This window comes from Chiloscyllium plagiosum, unplaced genomic scaffold (assembly GCF_037043375.1).
Source record: "Chiloscyllium plagiosum isolate Xiang-an unplaced genomic scaffold, Cpla_swu_hap1 HiC_scaffold_53X, whole genome shotgun sequence".
NCBI lineage: Eukaryota > Metazoa > Chordata > Chondrichthyes > Orectolobiformes > Hemiscylliidae > Chiloscyllium > Chiloscyllium plagiosum.
In genome coordinates, this window is record NW_028270191.1 from 12,858,631 (window position 1) to 12,883,791 (window position 25,161).

The following is a 25,161-nucleotide window of genomic DNA, read 5'->3' on the forward strand; positions in this document are numbered from 1 at the left end:
CTTCAGATATGTGGATCATTAGGATACTTTCTGGGGAAGGTGGGACCTGTAAAAGGAGGATGGGTTGCTCCTGAACTGGAGGGATACCAACATCCTGGGCGGGAGATTTGCTAGAGCTCTTCAGGAGGGTTTCAACTGGATTGTCAGGGGAGTGGGAGCCTGAGCTACAGATCAGATAATGGGAGTAGGTAGTGAACAGCCAGATACAGTGTGCAGTGAGTCTGAGAGGAGGGATAGGCACTTGATAGGGCAAAGTTGCAGTCAGTGTGATGGGTTGAAGTGTGTCTATTTTTAATGCAAGAAGTAACAGGAATAAGCGTGATAAAGCGAGTATGGATCAGTACTTGGAGCTATGATGTTGTGGCATTACGGAGAGTTGGATATCACAGGGGCAGGAATGGTTGTTGGATGTTCCGGGGATTAGATGTTTCAAAAGGAATCGGGCGGGGTTGAGAAGCAGGGGTAAAAGAGGTGGAGGAGTGACATTGCTAATCAGGGATGGTATGACAGCTGTAGAAAAGGTCATTGAGGAGGGTTTGTCTATTGAGTCATTATGGGTGGAAGTCAGAAACAGGAAAGGAGCAGTCACTTTATTGGGAGGTTTCCATAGACCAGCTGATAGCAACAGAGACACAGGAGCGGATTGGGAGGCAGAGTTTGGAAAAGTGCAAAAGTGACAGAGTTGTTGTCATGGGTGACTTTAACTTCCCAAATATTGATTGGAACCTCCTTAGTTCAAATAGTTTGGATGGAGCAGTTTTTTGTCAGATGTGTTCAGGAAGGGTACCTGAGGCCATATTGGATTTGGTGCTTGGCAATGAACCATGCCAGGTGTCAGATCTCTCTGTGGGAGAGCATTTCAGTGAGAGTGATCACAACTCCCTGACCTTTTACTATCGTCATGGAGAGGGATAGGAGCAGATGGTATGGGAAATATTTAATTGGGGGAGGGAGAATTACAACGTTATTAGGCAGGAACAGGGGCACCTAAATTGGGAACAGTTATTCTCAAGGAAATGCACGACAGAAATGCGGAGGTTGTTTAGGGAGCACTTGCTGCCAGTGCTGGATAGGTTTTGTCCCACTGAGGAAAGGAAGGGATGGGAGGGTGAAGGAATCTTGAGTGACCAGGGATGTGGAACATCTAGTCAAGAGGAAGAAGGAACCTTACTTAAGGTTGAGGGAGCAAGGATCAGATAGGGCTTTAGAGTGTTACAAGATAGCCAGTAAAGAACTGAAGAATGGACTTAGAAGAGCTAGAAGGGAGCATGAGAAAGCCTTGGCAGGTAGGATTAAGGAAAACTCTAAGGCATTCTACACTTATGTGAGGAACAAGAGGGTGGCCAGAGTGAGGGGAGGGGCAATCAGGGATAATGGAGGGGACTTGCGCTTGGAGTTGGAGGAAGTAGGGGAGGTCCTTAATGAATACTTTGCTTCAGTATCCACGAGTGAGAGGGACCTTGTTTGTGAGGACAGTGTGAAACAGGCTGACATGCTTGAACAGGTTAATATTAAGGAGGATGTGCTGAAAATTCTGACAATCGTAAGGATAGATAACTCCCTGGGCCAGACGGGATATACTCAAGCTTACCATAGGAAGTGAGGGAAGAGATTGCTGCGCCTTCGGCGACGTTTTTTGCGCCCTCATTGTCCACTGGAGTTGTGCTGCATGATTGTAGGGTGGCAAATGTTATTCCCTTTCTTGAACAAGGGAATAAGGATAATCCTAAGAATTACAGACCAGTCAGTCATAGATCAGCGGTGGGCAAAGTATTGCAGAGGATTCTGAGAGACAGGATTTATGATTATTAGGAAAATTATAGTTTGATTCGAGAGAGTCAGCATTGCTTTGTGAGGGACAGGCCATGCCTCCCAAACCTTATTGAATTCTTTGAGGATGTGACAAAATACATTGAAGATAGGGCAGTGGATGTGGTGTACATGGAGTTTACCATGGCGTTTGATAAAGTTCCCCATGGTAGGCTGATTCAAAGTAAGGAGGCATAGGATACAGAATTGGCTGGCCCATTGAAGACAGAGGGTGGTGGTAGCTGGAAAGTATTCAGCCTGGAGCTCGGTGACCAGTGGTGCTCCGCAGGGATCGGTTCTGGGACCTCTGCTCTGTGATTTTTATAAATGAGTCGGATGAGGAAGTGGAAGGGTGGGTTAGTAAGTTTGCCGATGTCACAAAGGTTGGTGGAGTTGTGGATAGTGTGGAGAGCTGTTCTGGGGTGCAATGGGACATTGACAGGATGCAGAACTGGGCTGATAAGAGCAGGTGGAATTCAACCCTGGAAAAGCGTGAAGTGATTCACTTTGGAAGGTTGAACTTGAATGCATAATACAGGGTTAAAGACAGGATACTTGGCAGTGTGGAGGAACAGAGGGGTCTGTGTCCATAGATCCCTCAAAGTTGCCACCCAAGTTGTTAGGGTTGTTAAGGTGGCATATGGTGTGTTGGCCTTCATTAGCAGGGGGATTAAGTTTCAGAGCTGTGAAGTTATGCCCTGGTTAGACCACACTTGGGAGATTGTGTTCAGTTATGGTCATCTCAATATGATAAGGATGTGGAAGCTTTCGAGAGGGTGCAGAGGAGATTTACCAGGATGCTGCCTGGACTGGAGGGCATGTCTTATGTAGAAAGGTTGAAGGAGCTAGGGCTTTTCTCATTGGAGCAAAGAAGGATGAGAGGTGACTTGAAAGAGGTGTACAAGATGATGAGTGGACTAGGTAGAGTGGATATCCAGAGACTTTTTCCCAGGGCACAAATGGCTATCACATGGGGGTATAATTTTCAATTGATTCAAGGAAGGTTTCGGGGAGATATTAGAGGTAGTTTTTTACGCAGAGTGGTGGGTGCATGGAATGCACTGCCAGCAATGGTACTAGAGTCAGAGACTTTAGGGACCTTTTAAGTGACCTTTGGATGGGCAGTGGGAGATAGTACAATGAAGGGTGTGTCGGTTAGTCTTGGATAAAAGGTCAGCATAACATGCGCTGTTCTCTGTTCTGTGTTCTCTTGCATAATCCAAGTAATAAGTGACCCCCCCCCCCATTCTTCCTCTGAAAAATGTACTACTTCATATTTAACTGTTAGACCATGTTAGAAGTTCAAGTCATTAATGTAAACTGTGACTAGCAGTGATCCTAGCCCTAATCCATAAGGAACACCATATCTTACCTTCTGCCACTCTGAATGACTATCCTTAACTCCGGGTTTCTGCTTTCTGTCTTGAAACCAGCTTGCAACCTATTCTGCCCTACTCTCCATTTGAGTTTATTCATTCGCCTTTTGAGGGACACTTTATTGAAGGCCCTTTGGGAAATCCAGATAAATTATACTTGCTGCTTAACCATTGTCTACTCTCCATTACCACCTGAAAAGGTTCAGGAATATTGGACAAGCAAGACTTTTCCTTTTGAACTTCATGTTATCTGTTCATCGTTATATTTATTTCTAGATGTTCCTTTATTCTCCCTTTTAGTAAGGATTCCATTATTTTTCCTAATAAAAAAACTGGAAGAACCATGGGTGCTGTAAATCAGCAGCAATAACAGAAATTGCTGGAAAAGCTCAGCAGATCTGGCAGCATCTGTGGAGAGAAATCAGAGTTAACATTTCAGGTTCCTCAGCTTTTAAGGAAGAGTCACTGGACCATAAGCATTAACTCTGATTTCTCTCCACAGATGCTGACAGACCTGTCCATTGTTTGTCCTATTTACTGACGTTAAACTGACTGGTCTGTAATTTCCTGAGCATGTTCTATCCGATTCTTGAGTACCTTCCATCCCTCTGACAGTGGAAGTTTTCTGAAGTAATCATTTTAATCAGAGGAGTCATGCTTCCAGTATCTGTCCTGTGGATTCTGTTTAAATATGGGCAATGTTTGCTGATACTGGCAACTGCGAGCAACCATGCATTGTGTTCATCCAGGAATGCCTTCTATATATGGATTCAATCCATTTGTACCAGGGTTTTATTCCAGTTTGAATACATTTGGATCATCCAGTACATTCTTGTTTTTAAATTCAGTGGTGTGCTTACTTGTACCCTGCCACACACTTCATGATCTAATTCTCATCACTTTTTTTTTTAAACGTTTATGTGTCTGTAAAGTCTTTATTATTTTACTTTATATTCTTTGATAATTTAATTTCACGTTTCACTTTGCCTTTTTAAATTGTTTGCATCTTAATGTTTTTTTTCCTCATCCCTTCATTTTGGTCTCTTACCCTGCACTCTATATGGACTTCATATATGCCCTTTATTGAAGCTTTAGTTGACTGCTTCTTTCTTTATTCATTCATGGAATTCCTCTAGTGTTTAGTTTCTTTCAGCAGATTATAATGTTGCTGCTCTCTGTTAAACACCGATCTGGCTGATCCTATTGCTGATTTACATTGTTGTTTGCCATTTAATTTTCACAAGTCCTAGCAGGTCCTTCAAATACAGCTTTTTTCCAACCTGTTGACTTAGTGTATAATATTATGGTCACTGCTGCCTGTATGTTCTCCTACTTTTACAGCTGCTTTAATTAATTTCCCAATACCACGTCCAGCTGTGAATCTACCCCAGTTGGGGTTTCTAGGTTAGAAAGGAATCCTGTACACCTTTACAAGTTAATTTTCTTACCCCCTTTACCGATCTCTTCTGTCTAATTCACATCAGTGGAATTGAAATCTCTCTCAATTTCTTGTTTTTAAAATAAATGTATTCCTCTCCCTTCTGCTATCAGGTGGTCTATGGACTACAACTATAACTGTGATTGATCCATGATTATCTTGCATCTCTACCCATATGGGTTTTGTTTTTGGCTTCATGATAGCTACATCTCTGTTTTTTCTACTTCTATTATACTGTTCCTAATAAGTACACTATTCCACTTATTCCTCACTCTTTCCTAAATATGCTATAACTTGCAATGTTTAATTCCCAGTTCTGATTTTTCTGCAGCCATGTCTCCGTATTCCTTCCCGTGTATGACTGCCTCGAATTCCCCTGCTTTATTATAGATACTCTGCACATTGCTGTACAGACATTTAACTCCTTTTAATAGGATTTCTTCTCATTTTATGTTTAGGCGTCTTCTTAGATCCCCATTTTCTCAATGTATTAATTGCCATGCAATCAGTGTGTGCTGTTATGTTATTCTTGTATCTTAGACCTTAATTTCTGATACTTTTCAGCAGGACCACCTCCCGATCATTTGTTTCACAACAGTTGGACTTGCACTTTCCCTTTCTAAGTTCCTATCTGGCTGTCATGAGAGAGGTTTTACTGTGGTACCAGGTAGGCAGTACCCTTTCAGGGTTCTCTTTCTTGCCTTTGGAGGATGCTGTGTATCCTCCAAACTGTAGGTTATAGAGTTACCCTCCAATTATTGGCGCACTTCTATTTAACTGTTTCCCTGTTCTTCCCCTATAGTATTCTGAGCCCCAGTTCCTTGGGTTGCATGGTGGCTGTCCTCCCTAAGTTCACAAGAAAGAGTATGTTGTTCTTGTTGGACCAAGCCAATGTTTTCAGGGCTGTCTTATTCATCTCTACCTAAAGCCCCACCATCCAGATTCCTGTCAGTTATACCCACCTTGTTCTGAAATATAAACAGAAAATGCTGGATCTACTCAGCAGATGAGACAGTGCCTGTAGAAAGGGAAGCAGAGTTAATGTTTCAGCTAATGATGAGCCATCTGATGAAGTGTCATTATTGACCTAAAGTATTCACTCACTCTGTCCACAGATGCTCCCTGACCTACTAAGTATCCAGCATTTTTTTGTTTTTATTTCAAATTTTGAGCATCCAGGTTTTGTATCCCTGTCCTGAAGCTATGTATTCCCTTGATTGATTTCTGGACAAAATAATGCAGAAACTCTTCCCCCTACCCACATGTGCCCATTTCTTTCCAAGTCAATTTTAGCTGTGAGCAGAAGAGTTTGAAACAGAATATCTTGTGCAGTCAGGTTTACTTGGGGCAGTTTTGCAGCTTACTCAGTAAGGGAGTTGGGGGCTATGGGGAAAAGGTATGAAGTGGAGTTGAGGATTATCAGATCAACAATGATTTCATTGAATAGTGGGCAATATCTTTGACGTGTCCAATTTTATTTACTTAATTAATAAAATGAATGAACAAAGACATTAAAGAGGGAAGCTGTAGGTTTATTGAAGTTGGTATCAACCCTGGTACAGTACCAAGAGAGCAAGAAGGTCAAAGAGTACTGAAGGGTTGGAGTAGGAAACTGGGAGGATTCTGAGAGTACAAAAATCAAAGGAGGTATGAAGGTCGAAGAGAGGGTCTAGGAGGATACAAAGGAGAAGCTTTTTTTTCTGAAAAGGGAAAGAAATGCTGAAATGAACCTGATGCAGAGTGGTAGACAAAGGTGTACATGAATTGTTGGGCAAACTTAAGTTGCATAGACCTGGTTGCACAGCAACCATTAAGGTGTGTAAATCATGGTAATTGGAAAGCAGTGCAGGCAATAAGAACGAATCCAGAGTTAAATTCAGGGTCCTGTTGTGTGGTAAAGTTGACAGAAGTAAGGTGGAGTCAGCATGGTGGACTGACAAACTATTGTTCAGTAAAGTCCAGAAGCAGTTTGAAGAGTAGAGTATTGGAAAACACACTGATAGAAGGATTTATATGGTAATGAAGATGTCTATAGAATCAGATACAGGTCAGAAAGCTAATGGTGAAGTGCAAGGCACAAAGGTCCAGAAGTGGCAGGTAAATAAGTTTGGCCCAGGGATTGAATTTCTGATGATGAACAGACTAAGTGAAGGTCAAAAAACAGTAGAGCCAGTTGGCCACTCGCAGGCTTAGCTAGGAATAGCAGCAACGGGGAAAGGGTTGTAAAGTGATCAGAGTTTATTCTTACCTCTATCCTAATGAGGTCAAAGTAGAAAGCTTTTTTTCAGCAATACTTGAGTTCTGTAGTACCAAGTGACAAAGTTTGTGAGAAGATTTGTAGTTCGGGTGCTCGTTGTTGTGGTTCTGTTCGCCAAGCTGGGAATTTGTTGCAGACGTTTTGTCCCCTGTCTAGGTGACATCCTCAGTGCTTGGGAGCCTCCTGTGATGCGCTTCTGTGATGTTTCCTCCGGCATTTATAGTGATTTGAATCTACCGCTTCCGATTGTCAGTTCCAGCTGTCCGCTGCAGTGGTCGGTATATTGGGTCCAGGTCGATGTGCAGAAGTGGTAATGCAAAGATTAGAACAAACAGTCTTACCGCAAATTCAACCCAAACTCTGGGTCAGATATGTGGATGACACCTTTGTAATCATTAAAAACACAGAAATGGAGAACACACACCGGATCATCAACGCCACACTCATAGGAATCCGATTCACTAAAGAGGAAGAAAAGGACAACCAACTCCCATTTCTAGGCGTGATGGTACAGAGAACACCGAATGGAGAATTCACCACAAAGGTACACAAAGCCCTGAAGAAGGGCTTATGCCCGAAACGTCGATTCTCCTGTTCCCTGGATGCTGCCTGACCTGCTGCGCTTTTCCAGCAACACATTTTCAGCTCTGATCTCCAGCATCTGCAGACCTCACTTTCTCCACAAAGGTACACAGGAAAGCCACACACACAGACCAAGCCCTGAACTACGAAAGCAACCATCCCAACACACACAAAAGAAGTTGCATCAAGACACTGTTCAAAAGGGCCACAACACACTGCAGCCCACCAGAACTGCAAAAAGAGGAAGAAGAACACCTCTACAATGTATTCGCCAAAAACGGATACCCCCGCAATTTCATCAACAGATGCCGAAGGGAAAGACAACGGAATGAGGACATGCCACAACCCAAAGGACTAGCTACACTGCCATACATCAAGAGCATTTCAGAACTGACAGCCAGACTACTGCGACCACTAGGACTCATAACAGCACACAAACCAACAGCCACTCTCCGACAACAACTCACCAGGACGAAGGACCCGATACCCAGCATGAGCAAAACCAACGTAGTGTACAAAATCCCATGCAAGGACTGCACAAAACACTACATAGGACAAACAGGAAGACAGCTAATGATCCGCATCCATGAACACCAACGAGCCACGAAACGACACGACCAACTATCCTTCGTAGCCACACACTCATGACAAGCAACATGAGTTCAACTGGGACAACACTACTATTATAGGACAAGCCAAACAGAGAACAGCCAGGGAATTTCTAGAGGCATGGCACTCATTCACAGATTCAATCAATAAGCACATCGACCTGGACCCAATATATCGGCCACTGCAATGGACAGTTGGAACTGACAACCGGAAGCGGCAGGTACAAATCACTATAAATGCCGGAGGAAACATCACAGAAGCGCTTCACAGGAGGCTCCCAAGCACTGAGGATGTCACCTAGACAGGGGACGAAACGTCTGCAACACAAATTCCCAGCTCGGTGAACAGAACCACAACACCAAGTGACTAAAGACAGAAGCACATAGTGAGGAGCCCTGAAAGGAGCTGACAGCCAGGGAGCCATTGTGAATATTATCTGTGTTAGCTGTTGAGTGACATTTGTAAATGACCTGTTAGATTTCATATTAATGCTGGCCCAGTGGTTAAGTGCATCGTGTGGTGCTAATACTATACTGAGAACCAAAATCACAGATGAGCTTTTCAGTGTGTTAAAACTCTCTGAAACATCATAATTGCTTAGATAAGGACAGCAGATGCATGGGGTACACCATCACCTGCAAATTCCCCTTCAAATCATATCCATTTTTACTTTGAAATGTGTCTCCATCTTTCATTTTCACTTGGTTGAAGTCTTGGAACTATTTACTTAAAAGCAATGTGCATGTATCCATTTTATATCGACTTCAGTGGTCCAGGAAAGTGGTTCACTACTACCTTCTCTCGGGTCATTAGGGCTGGCTTATAAATGCAGGTCTTGGCAGTGATGACCACATTCCGTGAATTAAAAAAAAGCTATGAGTAGGAGAAAAGCAGCAGCCAGGGTTACCAAAAGCAGGGCATGCCTCAGATTTTCCAGTGTTCTCTCAGTACCTTTGAAAGGATTCTTTTCTTATTCCTTTCAGTCCAATTCCAAGTTAAAATTGGTACGAAGCCTTGCTGTGTGTGAAGAGTCTTCTCACCCGTTCACATGTGATGGTCCTCAGGAAATCCAGGTAAACCTAAAGGAGAAACACCGTTTGAAGGAGGTTGAATGTACAAAGTAGAAGACCCTTCCATGAATCGACTAAAAGGGCACAATGTTGCACCACTCCCAGGTGCAGCGAGCAAAGTGGGTGGGGAACCAAAAATCAGGTTAGCAATTAAATTCTCAGAACTATAAAGGTGGGTCAAGCTTCCTGACAACAAGCATTATGAAGCCTTTTTATATACATGTGCATGCTCATTAAAATGCCAGTTAGCCAGAATTATGATACTCTTGACAACTAAGTTCTCTACGAGCAAGCAGTAAATGCCTTCTGATTCCTGGCTATATCAGAGGTGTGCAGCAGGTGAGGAACTCTACTCGCTGGACTTTGCAGTGAACAGCTGCTACTTTGCCCTCTTTTTTTGGGTTGGAAAGGGTGACAATTGTCTGTGCCATGCTGTGATTGAGAGAAGGTGGCAGTAGTGAGTAAGCTGCATGAGGTGTGAGTGAGAAAGAGAAGGATGCTTGAGTATGATGGGCATGGGTAAAGGAGGCTGGAGAATAGTGGAAACATGTCTGGCCAAGGAGGGCAGAAGAGCCAGAATATTTAGCTGCAGGTGTCCATTCCAAGAGCTTGAGTGATGCTGCTGGCTTGCCGGGAATTACTGTCTATCTGGACCTTTGATCCCATCGGGTAATGATGGAGGCATTGACCTGCTGCCTGTTCATACCACAAGGTTCTCCATGATCACATACAAGCTGAAAACACCCTAGTTACGCAAGAAAAGTTGACCTGCCCCAGAGGGGAAATGGAGCTTGTTTCTCTGCCCTCTGCTGAAAGTTATAAAATGATATTTCTTCATTCAGCAACTTGTACACACTGCAGGAGTTAATCCAGTCATGATTCTTGGGAGGCAAAGCATGTCCTGACTCGCTGGGCTTTTTTAATCACCAGAAACTTTGCCTATGGCATGTTGCTTTTATTTAATATAGAAGCCTGATGGAGCACTGGTTTCCTCAGCCAAGTTTTCTGTTCTTTTCAGAACATTGCAATGAGTATTCTTCAGATATTTTTGATCAGATTAGTTAATCCAACTTGTTGTGACTGCAGTGTTAGGCTCCCAATTCCGGACATTAATGTTCACATTTTGTTTATTAGTTTGGTGATCGTTTGCTCACGCTAACACCCTAACCTTTTTTTTGTTCAGCTGACGTTAAAGAGATTCAGATAAAGTACAACCTTCATGTGTTTATCGTTATTGAAAAAAACGACCCGAACAGAATGACATTACTTTGCAGATCAATGCAGTGTTGATTTCCTATTCTGCCAAAGGCTTTAAGCACTGCATTAACCATGTTAGGCAAATTAATACTGCTAATGGTCTTGGTCGATACGTACATTGCCTTGTCCATACACACTGGACTGCTGTCATACGGCAGTCGCCTTGGGATTTGGGTCTGTGTTTGTCAGGGAGACTTGGATCGAAAGTGATGTATTATGCATAACGAAATTAATTGGAGGAGGAGGAAAATCAAAGAATTACAAGATGAAAGAAAAAGGGACATCGCTATTCAAAATGTATTTGACTTGAATTTCTCAGAACCTGCTGGCATGGAGCATCAGAACAAATGGGTTGTGGCTTCTCCCAGTCAAGAACTGTCAGAAGTAACTAATCAAATTACAGTCGGTTATGAAACAAACTTGGTGATATCTTGATGGGCCATAACAGTCGTATTATTGCAGGACTATTAAGTCATGTTCTGGAGAACTAAGTTCATATCCTGCCACAGCAGATGATAGAATTTGAATTCAAATTCAATAAAAGTTTGGAATTAAGAGTCTAATGATGACCATGAGTCCACTGTCAACTGTTAGAAAAACCCATGTGGTTGACTAATGTCCATTAGGGAGGGGAACTGCCATCTTTACCTGGTCTGACTTACATGTGACTCCAGACCCACAGCAATGTGGTTGACTGCTAACTATTGGGCAATAAATGCTGGGATAGTCAGTTGTGTCCTCATCCCATGAATGAATATTAAACAAAACCCAGTAGATGCATCAAGTAAAAATTTGTTTTGGCCATTGTTATGAAGCATAACTGATCTTTCTGCTGACTTGGATTGGTGCTGCACACCACCACTGTCAGGTTCTGGTCAAATAACCCAAAGGATTTTGGCTACCAAATTTTTATTGATTGTCATCTACAGCCCCTTTGCCTGAGAGATGTGTGAGTGGATTCCCTAAAGTTTCGAGTTTCTTGGGCTGGCACTAAACATGAATGTGATCTGGGAAGCTGTCTTGTCATTTTTACTGGTGGAGAGATTCATTGTATCTCACTTTTTTAAAAAAAAACCTGAAAGAACTGCAGATGCTGTAAATCAGAAACAAAAACAAAAAAGTTGTTGAGAAAGCTCAGCAGGTCTGGTAGCAGCTGTGAAGAGAAATCCAAGTTAATGTTTCTGGTCCAGTGACCCTTCCTCAGAACTGTATCTCACTGTTGGCTGCCGACTAACTAGCTTGTATTGCTCTGTAAGGTTTGACAGTAACCTCTACCTATACCATATTTTACAGGATGTTATTCAACTCCAGTTCACTTGCCCTTCTGATAAAGAAGAAGAAAGGCCCTCAAAGGATGGCTCTGAGAAAGAAGACAAGGAAAAGAAAGAGAAGTTGGAGAAAGTCCCAAGAAAAATGCTGTCAAGAGGTCAGAAACTAACTTCCTGTCTGATTAATGCTGAAGATTTAGTGCAAAAATTGCTAAGTAAAAAGACTCTAAATTGTGTCACACGATCTCAAACTGATCGCTGTTTGCAACACCGTAGACTACCATTTGAGCTGTTAGGTCCGTGCAGCTCATTCGTTCCAGTCAGCAGTCGTGTGGCCCTGCAAATATTTTCTCTTCAGATATTAATCCAATTCCCCTTTGAAAGTATGATTGAATCTGCCTCCATCACACATTTCAGAAATGGCATTTCAGATACTAACCACTATCTGTATTTTTAAAAAAAACTATCCTCCGATTGCTTCTAGTTCTTTTACCAATCATCTTTGATCAGTGCCGTCTGGTTCTTGACCACTCTGCCGATTTTTCTCCCTGTTCAGATCCCTTATTATTCTGTACAACTCTTATCTCAGTTCTCAGCCTTCCCTTCTCCAAGGAGAACAATCATCTGTCAATGTAACTGAAGTCCCTCAGTCCTGGAATCATTTTCATGATTTTATTCTACACCATAAAGCCTCCTGTTCTTCTTAAAGTGTGGTGTCCAGATTGGTGCACAGTATTGCAACTGAGTTTTAACCAATGTTTTACACGTGTTTTTTTAGTTTAGATTCCCTACAGTGTGGAAACAGGCCCTTCAGCCCAACCAGTCCACACTGACCATCTGAAGAGTAACCCATCCAGACCCATTTCCTTCTGACTAATGCACCTAATGCTACAGGCAATTTAGCAAGGCCAATTCACCTGACCTGCACACCTTTTGACTGTGGGAGGAAACTCAGTAGTAAGGGTATGGAATGCTTTGCCTGCATTGGTAGTAGATTCGCAAAGTTGAAGTGCATTTAAGTCGTCATTGGACAGGCAAATGGACATACATGGAACAGTGTAGGTGGGATGGGCTTCAGATTAGTATGACAGGGCGGCGCAACATCGAGGGCCGAAGGGCCTGTACTGTGCTGTAATGTTCTGTGTTCACCCGGAGGTGACCCACGCAGACACGGGGAGAATGTGCAAACTCCACACAGACAGTCACCCGAGGCTGGAATCGAACCTGGAACCCCCATGCTGTGAGGTAGCAGTGCTAACCACTGAGCCACCGTGCTGCTCCATAGCTTCTTTGGCACTTTTTGCCTCTGTTTACAAAGGATGCCATTGGCTGCCTTAATCACTTTAACCTGCCCTGCTGTCTTCAACTGTTTGGGACATTTACCTCAGTCTCTCTGTTTCAGTACCCCCTTTTGAATTGTACCTTTTACATTACCTCTCCTTGATCTTACGGCCAAAATAATGGTTCCATGCTTTCTCTGAATTTTAGCTGTCACGTGGTTGTTCATTTCAGCTTACATCCTGTAAAATTCTGTCAATATCATCATCACAGTTCACAATATGTTCAATTTCTGTGTCAACTGTGGAGAAAGAAGACTTTGTTCAACATTGTTGCTTCAATTTTCAAAACAACTGCAATGAGGTGTGACAACCACAAAACCTATCTGAATCCATCTTATTAGATATACAAGGTGTTTGTGGGATTATGTGAAATATTTTCAAAGGCAGTCTGAATAAGAATATAATTTTATCGTTGCATATTCTGCCCTTTCTGTACTATTCCAACAGAACTGGTTTAGTCAAGGCCACATGGAATTCATAGAAATTGGGCAACTGGGTTAAGGATTGCTCCTTTTGATTAGTGTTGAAATGTTTCAAGACCTGCTATTATCAGATGTTCACTTTTTTTTTCTGTTATCATAGGCAGTCAGAAATACAGTAATAAAATGGATTTGCTTGGCTATGGGAGATTTCATTAAATGAATATCAGATGGTTGGATTCATTTCTCTTTCAGTTCTACAACAGTACCGTGTAACAAGGTTTCAGCTCACTATTAACCTCCCTTGTCCCCTCTAAATAAGAGTGTATTAGATGTTTCTGTTGGTTTTGCAGCTGTTTAATAAGCATACCTGTTCTGGAGAATTATACTGTTTTTCTCACCCTGTGACAAGCATCTCCTGTCTGATTTACCAATGACTGCATCCCTCTACTTCAAAAACAAGTCCTGAACCATTTTTTGTGAGAGCACCTTGGACTGGACAATTGTGATATTTTCCCCCCTCCTTGTCATTTAGCAGCTTTTGGCGAGTACCCATAAGTGCTGCAACATGGGAAGAACAACAACAGACTCCCCTTCCTAGATGGCACAGTGGAACGAACAGTCAGTGGAGAACTGCAGACCAGTGTCGACAAGAAAGCAACACGCAGACCAGATACTCAACTACAGGAGCAATCCTCCCAACACCCACAAACTGAGCTGCATCAGAACATTATCTAAATGGGCCACAACACACTGTAGTGCTCAGGAACTACGAGCAGCAGAAGAAAAATACCTATACAGTGCAATCAAGAACAGCAGGTACTCCATAATTCCTGATGAAGAGCTTTGGCCCGAAACATCGATTTTCCTGCTCCTTGGATGCTGCCTGACCTGCTTTTCCAGCACTACACTCATCCTGACCCGATAAACACAGTCCACCGATTCTTAAACAACAAACCCAAATAAGGAGATAAACACGCCCAGAGACTCTAGTCACACTACCAGATATCAAAGACCTCTCTGAAATGACTTCCAGACTACACAGACCCCTTGGCATCATGGTAGCCCACAAATCTACCAACACACAAACAGCTACTGATGAACCAACAGCCAGCAAAATGAATGTCATTTACAAAATACCCTGCAAGGACTGTAACAAATACTACATTGGACAGACAGGCAGGAAACTAGCCCCCAGGATACATGAACACCAACTAGCCACCAAAAGACATGACCCGCTATCACTAGTGTCCTTACACACCGATAAAGAAGGACCCCACTTTGACTAGGACAACACACCCATCCTAGGACAGACTAAACAGAGACACACACGGGAATTCCTAGAGGTTGGCATTCAAACTGGAACTCCATCAATAAACACATCGATTTGGACCCCATTTACCAACCTCTAAGAAAAAGAACCAGAAATGATATCACCCACCTTAACAGACCAAGACACACAAACAGAATGTAGGTCAGAACACCAGCGCTTCACCGGAGGCTCACTGAAGGTGTTACCCAGTATGGTGACATTCTGAGAACAAACCTACCAGCTCAGTGAGCAAACTTACAACCTGAGTGTAGAGATATTAACCTAGTGACCCAATCAAGTACTTTTATGCACAGCATAGAGCCTCTACCTCAAACCCTTGTGAATGATTGTATTTTATTGGATGGTGCAAGATCCTTCCAGTTCTGGAATAATTACAGCACAAAAAGAACATAATAAACATTATGTAAAATTTAGTTAAGAACAAAAGGATATTTAGTTTACATAGCTGCTTTTGTTATTTTTAATGAGCCAGTTTCTATGCATGGTTTTGGCATTGTGAAAATTTGATTTGCTAATCAGGAAGGCAGATAGTTAGAGCTCTGATGATTGGAAAATGTTTTTCACACAGTCAAAATTTCATAAACAGCTTGGAGAAAAGATTGCTACAAAGTTTACATTCAAAATTTTGGTTCTTCCATTAAATTATTGCACATAATGAGTCTTTGAAAGTTTTTACACCCACAGTTTTATCATTAGCTCTGCATGCATATATATTTTATAGCTGCCATTTGGGGAAACCTTAATATCATAAAAGAGTAAAAGCTTTGGAAAAATGATCACTGGTAGATATTTAGTTGGTGTTCAGATTTGTTCTTTACGTAAGACTGTTAGAGAATCTGTAATGTTATGTCACCTTGGAATCCAGCAAGATCCTGAGCTGAACTTTGGACAGCCACTCCATCTCACAAGCTCGTATTTTCATCTCTGTAGTGCCACCTGACTGTATCCCTTCTTCTGAAATCCTCATCTTTGTCATTGTTACCTTCTCCAGCCTCAATTACTCTAATGTTTTCCTGGCCTGGCCCTCTGATCTGCATATCTCTATAGACTTGAGCTTGTGCAAAAGACTGCCTGTATCTGAACCTGTACCAGGTCGTCCTCAACTACATTAGCTCTCTGCTCCCCAATTTTCCATTCTCAAGTTTAAATCTCCTCCAGTCCTTCCCATCTCCTGCCTCAAGCCTGGAGCTCTCTCCTCTTTGCCCTATAAACTTTTCAGCAGTCCTCTGCTGCATTTGCTGCACCCCTGATGACCATGTCTTGCATCCTGAAATTTCCACTCCTGACTGCTTTTCTTGTTTTTAAAAACCTCCTTAAACTACCTTTGACGAAGTGTTTGCACACTTATCCTGATAACCCCTCCTTCTGGCTTGATGTGAATATTTTTTTGCATTTGAAGCTCTCTGAAAAACCCTGGGAGTTTTCTACATTTAAGGTACTTTGTACAGGCAGGTTGTTGATCTGATATTATCACACCTGCTTACTCTTTTTCTGATTCTGCCCTTAGGGTAGTGGCACTTCCAATGAGTAACCTAGCTGATTCTTTTATTTGACTTCCTTCACCCAGGAATGCTGCACTAATATAAATCACCAATTTTTGTTTCTTCCTGACCTGTCAAATTCAGCATCAAATGTATGGGCAAACTGTTTTGCCATGGTGAACATCTCAGCTGACTCAAGCTGCCCTCAACAAATGCTGACTTAACAAATCTTGTTCAGCAGTTGAATTGATTTATTTTTCAAACATAGCTCTTTCTCGTCCAGGCTGAGAGAAAACGTCAGTCCCCTGACTGGAAATCAGACAACTCTACACAGCCCATGGGTCTTCCTAGAACATCACAAATACATTGACTTTGTTTTCCCCATCATAGCCCTCTTGGATTTTATTCTTTGTATAAAAAAAAATCACAGAATTGTGTAATAGGCAAGATGCTGGAATATCAGAGCAAATCAGCAGAATACTTGAACCTTAACTGGCTTGCTAGTACAGAATGTTGGGATGCAGAATCATGCTGATGACTTCCTTCACCTGTGTAATTTGACTTATTCTCTGGTTAATGAAAGGAACTTGCCTCCTCTTTTTCAAGCTGCCGCGGAGCTGAAATATTGTGATGAAGGTTCATGATGCATTGTTTTTTGAGAACTTGAGTAGGGAAGGAACCAAACTTTAGTTTTCAGTTCTGTGGAGGTGTGACTTTTGCTTAAAAAAAAAAAGGTCAGAAATTAATTTTGGACTGTGGGTTTAAAACAAGGTTGATAAAAGGCATTTGACTTGAACAATTCTCTCAGGTGACCTATACTGGTCAGTTAATTTAAGTTTCTGCTGACAAATTTTTCATGGGGGGGGGCTGGTGCAGAAGAAGATCCATAAACAACACAGGTCCTGTTGGTATGAGTCTTTGAGCAGAAGTCCTGATAAGTTTAGAGGCTGCTGAAGACCTCAATTGAAGGAACCGGTGGTAAGTAAGTGAGGTGAGTTAGCAATTTGTTTTAAGAATTTCAAGGAGAGACGTTAACCAACAAAAATAGCATCTAGTAAATACACAGAATTGGCTGAAATGAAAGCTATTACAGCCCTGTCAGCTGAGTAAGATGCTTTAGTGTGCAGAGAGAAGTGACTCTTTGCTCAGGTTTGGGTATCTGTTATCCAAGTGATGTGCTAAAAGGGATAAGTCTTCCTTCCTGATATTTGTAATGAGATTATTCCAATAGTTCTTGTAGAGTTTGTGTATTTCTTTTGTGTACAAATTTTATGTTCTTTTATTAATGTATATTGGCAGTGTCTGTCCAATTAATAACCACCATGGTAAACAAACAAGACTTGTCTGGTATTACCATTACTTGGGACCAGAGCAATATACTATCAAAACATTTTTGTCTTGCACTCGTCAGGGCAAATGTATTCTTGAATTGGCCCTCTTGTATTTGCCTGATTAGTGCAAGATGAAAAGTTTCAACAATATGTCTCTTCTCAGCAACGCTATTGGGGAGGCCTGATGTGATGCTCGACTGCTTTTATAGACTGTAAAGGAGCAGATGAGCTCCTCTGAAACTGAAAAGTGACTGTTAAACTATGAGGAGGTATGAAAGAACATGCTCATAGCACTTTAATTTACCCTTCATTCCCTTGGTGAAACAAATTGTCTGGTCTTTGGTTCCTGAGCAGCTGCCAGGCTTTAAATTTCCAGCCATACGTCCATCCTTCCCCCTTCCGTCTTTAAAACCTACTTTGAACAAATTTTTCTTGATCCCTTCTCTGGATCGATGTCCACCTATTTCTGAGCATAACCAAGTGAAGTATATCTGGATGTTTCCCATGAAGAGGATGCTATATAAATACAATTGATGGATAGAGTAATCAAGATGGAGAGTTTGTCCCAGGGGAAACTGGTCACAAATCCATATCCAGTTGTATGTACTGTTAGTCATGACACTCTGCTAGAAGTTCAAATATAGTGCCATGAGATGGTTGAGTTTTCATTTCTTGCTCCTCAAATCCTGTCAACCAAAGCAGAAACAGCATCAGGTGTGGTCTTGGAGCAGTAATGTTGGTTTAAATTACTATCTTTCCAGCTAAATATGTTCATATCGGGGGGACAAAAGGAACACAATAGCTTTTTAAAAAAAAAACTACCTGCATTTCTCTCAAAGGTAACTCTTTTTTTTTAAAAATGTGATCATTTTGTCTGCTTTTTAACAGATTCAAGTCAAGAATATACCGACTCCACCGGAATCGATCTGCATGAGTTTCTAGTAAATACACTGAAAAGTAACCCCAGGTAAACACTTTGCGTTACAGAAATACATAAACCCATCATAACCTAGAGTGAGCTATCAAAATTCACTTTTACCAGAAATAATGGGGCATTTATGTTGGCATTGGTGCAGAGTACTGTTGGGTCTGTGGGTATAAATGAAACACATTGTGTCCCATTTAAGACTTATTTTAGTGGTGGTTAATGTTTTATCAATGGGAAGTTGCTTTACAGATCATATTAATCAACTGTCTGTATGAGCTTGTGGTTCTGTCAGCTTGATAGATTTATAGTCTGGCATCCTTCAGAAGTACTTCGTTGATTGCAAAGTGTGATGGTATGTCCAGTGGTGGTGAAGTGTTCCATAAGAAGCCTTTTTGTTGCCTAGATCATACAAATTAGGAGAAGAATTTGGCCACTCAACCCCTTGAACCTGCACCAGAATTCAGTAAGATTATGGCTGATCTACATCAACTGATCTGGTTACTTTCACAGACATGTTGGTAGGTTAAGTAAGTGGGCAAAAAGTTGGCAAATGGAGTATAAGGTGGGAAAATGCAAAGTTGTTCATTTTGGAAGGGCAAACAAAAGAGCAGTATTACTTAAATGGGGAAAAACCGCAACTGGAAGGGACTTATGACCGATAGCTAGCACACAGACAACAGGTAATCAGGAAGGCTAATGAAATGTTGGCCTTTATTTCAAGGGGGTTGGAGTATAAGAGGAGGGAAGTCTTACTGCAGCTGTACAAGGTTTTGGTGAAATCCCATCTGGAGCACTGAGCAGTTTTGGTCCCTTTATTTAAGGAAATATTTCATTAGAGTTCAGGGAAGGTTCATTAGGATGATCCCTGGTATGGAGGGATTTTCTGAGCAAAGGCTCAACAGGTTGGGTGTCTACTCACTGGCATTTAGAAGAATGAGAGGTGAAACAAAGGGCTAGCCATAGAACACAGTGGTTACAAGAACAGTCAGAGGCTTGGAATCCTACAAGTAACTCCCCTCAAAGGGTATCCACAAGGCACAAGTCAGAAGTGTGATGGAATACTCCCCACTTGCCCCACCAACCCTGCAGAAGCTTGACACCATCCAGAGCAAAGCAGCCCACTTGATTGATCAATTGGCATCTATTCCCTCCACTGTTGACACTCAGTGTATACCATCTACAAGATGCTCTGTAGAAATTCACCAAGGCTCCTTAGCATATTCCAAAACCCATACCCACTACCATCTTGAAGAACAGGGCAGCAGGTATACAAGAACACCCTCTGCAAGTTCCCCTCCAAACCACTCACCATCCTGACTTGGAAATATATAGTCATTCCTTAATTGGGTCAAAATCCTGGAATTGCCTCCCTCACATTGTGTAGGGACATTGTGGATGTCCTACACCCAGATTGCAGTGGTTCAAGAAGGCAGCTCATTGCCCATCTCTATCTGCCTTGGAGAAGGTGGTATTACATGGTGACCTTGCCCTTGAAGCTCAACCCATAAATAGATAAATAAACATCCATCCAATCCAGGTTTTAGTCTAGCCAACCTTGCATGAACTTCTGATGCATTTATATCTTCCCTTAAATAAAGGACACCACTCTGAAATTTAGTGCTCCAGATGCTATCTCACCAATGCCCTGTACAACTGAAGCTAATCTTCCTGTTTTTGTATTCTATTCACCTTACAATAAACCACAAAATCGTATTGGCTTTCCTTATTTCTTGCTGCTTCTGCCGACTAGCCTTTTGTAATTCATGCACTTGGACACTTGGAAATCTAAATAGTCTGCCCACTGGATCCCCTTTATCCACAGCATGTCTTTCTTCCTCAAAGAACTCCAATAAATTGATTGAATGTACTTTCCCCTTCACAAAACGATGTTTGCTCTGCCTGATTAGCGTGACCTGTTCTAACTGCTCTGCTATAATGTCTTTAAGAATAGCTTAACACCTTCTCTTATGACAGATGTTACAAGCCAACTGGAGTGTAGTTTCCTGCTTTCCTCCAGCTAATTCTAAGATGTTACTCATACCTCCTTTATTGAAAATTGATTTTAAATAAAAACCTGTTCAATTCATCTGTCTCCTTTTTTCCATTGTTAATTCCCCAGACTCTGTAGGACCACCACTCATTTTGTTAACTTTAAAATAAATACCTATAGAAACTAATTAGCTACTTGTGTTTCTGGCGAGTGTTCTTTCATTTTCTACTTTTTCCCTCCTTTATTTAACCCTTCTTCATTGGATGAAATTTAAAGAACAATCTTCTGACCTGCCACCCATCTTTACGTAACTATATGCTTTTTGTGATAATTTCTCAGACATTTATTGTTTATCACAGATGACAAGTTCTCCCTGTACTTTCCATTGAGAGAAAAACCAATCTATGTTCTGTGCATTCCGAAATATATCTGTAAATGTCTGTCATATATTATCTGTTGATCTGCTCCTTACCCGAATTTGCCAATTTATTTTCACTAGCTCTACTCTCGTGGCCTCAAAGTTGCCCTTACTCACGCTTAAAATATGAGTCTTGAATCCAATCTCCTCTTCCTTCAACTGAATGTAAAATTCAATTATATTATCAATCACTGTTACCTAGAGGCACCTTCACTAAGAGGGCATTAATTAATCCTATTGTGTTGCACAATGTTAGAGTCAGTACAAACTGCTTTCTGGTTTGCTTCAGAATGTGCTGTGCTTAGAAACTCAGTCATTCTATATGAACTCTTCACTGAGGCTACCGTAGTCCATCTGATTTTTTTCACTACGCACAAATTAAAACTGCCCTATGATTATTGCTGCATCTTTTTGGCAAGGCCCCATTATTTTATTTTTCATCATACTGAGCTTACTCTTCAGAGGCCTGTACACCACTCCCACAAGTAATTACTTATCATTTCTCACCTCTACCTAAAATGCTTATGCATCCTGGTTTCCTGAATCTGGGTCATCGCTTTCTATTATACTAAAAACATAATTAACAGAGCCACCTCTCCACCTTTTCTTCACTCCCTGGTCTTCCTATTGTTATGTACCCTTCAAACTTTAGGTTTCAATCTGTAATCCTGCAGCCATGCCTCTAATGGCTGCAATGCTGTATTTAAAAATTGATAGGCAAATAGAAGTAATTGTTTTTTAAATGCTACATGTTTCAGGTACAGCAACTTTAGTTTTGTCATTTGTTTATTATAAACTGTAGTCTTATTAATTGATAGATTTGTACTGTGTCCCTTCTTAGTCATTGTCTACTTATCAATTCCCTTTTAATATCCATCTTGCCTTGTCTCTACTGTATGATCCTGTGACCCTATGATTTCATTTGAAGTCCTCCCTAGCATCCTACTTGTGACAGCTTTTGGTGTAATTTTGGGAAGGAGGTGAAATAGTGTTTTAGTCTAATAATTAATGTAATATAATGTGTGGCATTTGTTCTTAATCGCCCTGAACACCATGGGCTTTTATTTAGCAGCCTACTATATAGCACCTTATGAAAGGTCTGTTTGGAATTCCAAACAGATCATGGTCACTGATTCCTTTGTCTAATTTGCTTATTACCTCCTAAAAGATTCATCAGGCATGACCTCCTGTTGACAAAGCTGTGCTGACTCAGCCTTATGTTACCATGCATTTCCAAGTACTCTTCAATCCCATCCATTAGATTGAACTTCTACCTGCCTCCCTCCTTAAACTGGGTGTTACAGGAGGCATTGTCCAGTTCTCCGGGACCCTCCTTTACTCCAATGATTCCTGAAAGATCACTAATGTCTCTAATTTCCTCCTTGACATTTTCTTTTCTACTAGAAAACTTCTCTCCTCCCCACCCTGTTTTGTTTTGTTTTTTTTTAAGTTGTCCTGTGCTGGTTTTTAAAAGGCTTCCCAATCCTCTGGCTTCTCCAGTAATCTTCATATTGTATGCTTTTGTTTTTATGTCCCTAATTTCCCTTGGCAGGCACAGCTGTCTCATCCTCCCCTTAGTCTATTTCTTCTTCCTTGGGATAAATTTCTGCTGTGCCTCCCAAATTATCCCCAGAAACTCCGGCCATTACTGCTCCTCCATCTTCTCTGCTAGGCTCTCCTCCCAATCAACTCTGTCCAGCTTCTCAAATGTCTTTGCTACTATCTTTATCCAATTGTAATATTGTTACCAGATTCTAGCTTCTCCCCCTCAAATTCAGGGCAAATTTTATCATATTATGATCACTGCCCCCAAGGGGTTCCTTCACCTTAAGCTTCCTGATCAAGTCTGCCTCATTACACATCACCAAATCCAGAATTGCTTGTTCCCTGGGGCACTGTACTAGCAGCTGCTCCAAAAATAAAAGCCATCTCGGACATTGCATAAATTTCTTTTCTTGGGTGCGTGTGTCTGCGGGGAGCAGACACACGCACCCCCCTCAGGGAGGGTCTCTGAGAACTGAGGAAACAAACAAAACTGGGTAATGGATAACCCCTGCTTAAGAGGAGAAGGGAGGCAGAAGATAGGAAATTATAGGCCAGTTAGCCTGACTTCAGTCATTGGTCAGATATCACAGTAGTACTTGGACGTGCATGGTAAAATAGGACTAAGTCAGCATGGTTTCATCAAGGGGAGTTCATTCCTGACAAATTACTTAGAATTCTTTGACGCGATAATCAGCAAGTTAGGCAAAGGAGAACTAGCGAACGTGATGGATTTGTATTTCCAGAAGGCCTTTGACAAGGTGCTGCACAGGAGGCTGCTCAATAAGAGGTCAGTCCATGATGTTTGGAGTAAGGCATGAATAGATGATTCACTGATTGGCAGAAGACAGAGTGGGATAAAAGGGTCATTCCAGAATGACTAGTAAACCTTTGCAAGGGTCAATGTTCGGACCACAACTATTCACATTATACATTAACAATACGGACAAAAGAAAAGTGCATTTTTGCTAAGTTTGCAGATGACAGCAAGATTGTTGGTGTTGAAGTAGGGAAGCTGCAGAAGGTCTTGGTTAGGTTAGGAGAATGGGCAAAGAAATGGCAGATGGAATACAATGTGGGAAAGGGTGAGGTTATGCATTTTGGTCAGAAGACAAGCAGATTAATTTTCTAAACAGAGGCTTCTAAAGCATAAAAAGGGACTTGGGAGTCTGTTCAGGATTCTCAAGGTTAACATGCAGGTTCTGTTTGTAGTTAGGAAGGCCAATGCAATGTTAGCATTCATCTCAAGAGGGTTAGAATAAAAGAGCAGAGATGTCCTGCTGAGGCTTTAGAAAGCTCAGGTTAGGACACATATGGAATATTGTGACCAACTTTGGGCCCTGTACCTAAGGAAGGAAGTGCTGGTGTTGGAGGGGATCCAGAGGAGGTTTACAAGAATGATCCCATGTCATTTGAGGAGCAGTTGAGAACTCTGGATCTGTACTCAGCGGAGTTGAAAAGGATGAGGGGGGATCTCATTGAAAATTACAGAATACTGAGAGGCCTGGATAGAGTGGACATGGAGAAGATGCTTCCACGAGGAGGAGAGACTAGGAGTGGACGGCACAACCTCAGAGTGAAGGGACAACTCTCGAACAGAGATTAGGAAGAATTTCTTGCAGCCAGAGGGTGGTGAATCTGTGGGACCCATTGCTGCAGAGGGTTGTGGAGGCCAAGTCAGTGAGTGTCTAAGACAGATAGATATATTCTGATTGGTATGGGGATCAAGAGCTATAGGGAGAAGGCAGAAGAGTGGGATTGAGAAAGATATCAGCCATGAATGAATGGTGGAGCAGATTCACTAAGCTGAAAGGCTTCTGTATCGTATGGTCTGAAGAGTGTAGGGAAATTCAATGCTTAAAGGGACCAAACTTAAAGAGTTTGTATCTTAATGCACGCAGCATCCGGAATAAGGTAGATGAACTGATGGTGCAAATGGAGGTAAATGTATTTGATCTCATAGCCATTACAGAAGCATTGTTACGAGGAGATCAGAACTGGGAACTTTGTTTCAGAGAGACTGGAGGGATGGAAAAAGATGATGGTGTAGATGGTGATGGTGTCCTCATAACAGATGAAATGAGGACAGTTGAGAAAGATGATCTAAGCTTGGATGATGTAGAGTAGCCACTCTGTAGGAAAGGCTATAAATCCACAAATAGGAGTATGTGAAAAGAACACAGCAATAATTGAGAGACTATAATCTTCATGTTGATTTGGTTACTGTACACAATAACTCAGTATGATCGACTGGAACTGAGCATGTTGAAATGAGGATATTTGATAGAGGTGATCTAGGCTCAGATGATGTAGAGTCCATTTGCATAAGGCAGAAAACAGCAAGGGAATGAAGACATTTGTTGAGTAGTGTATAGATCCTGGAGGAGTAGATACTCTGTAGGAAAGGGTATAGATCAGAATAGAGCAATAATTCTGGGTAACTTCCATCTTCATGTTAATTGGGTCAGTCAAGTTGGAAAGGGTAGCTATGACAATGAATTCATAAAGTGCAGTAGGGATAGCTTCCTAGAGCAATGTCATAGAACCAACCAGGGAGTAGGCGATCTTGAATCTGGTAATTAAGTAAGGTTTAATAAGTGACCTCCAAGTAAAAGATCATTGAGGAAGCAGTGATCATAGCATGACAGGATTTAATATTCAGTTTGAGTGAGAAACTTAAGTTGAAAGAAACTGTTTAACTTAAAGGGAATTA

The 25,161-nt window shown here is 41.6% G+C and overlaps 1 protein-coding gene across 9 annotated transcripts in view; it reads left to right on the top strand.

Moving 5' to 3' along the window:
* Positions 1-25,161, top strand: part of r3hdm2 (R3H domain containing 2) — a 417,793-nt gene that overhangs the window by 129,766 nt on the left and 262,866 nt on the right. For 8 of the 9 annotated variants that reach the window (XM_087985520.1, XM_087985519.1, XM_087985518.1 and 5 more), the window contains 3 exons: positions 9,055-9,144; positions 11,692-11,824; positions 18,459-18,537. In XM_087985520.1, coding sequence (XP_087841646.1) covers positions 9,055-9,144; positions 11,692-11,824; positions 18,459-18,537 — 302 coding nt within the window. The remainder of the gene's footprint in view (positions 1-9,054; positions 9,145-11,691; positions 11,825-18,458; positions 18,538-25,161) is intronic. The other variant, XM_087985523.1, reaches the window with a different exon arrangement.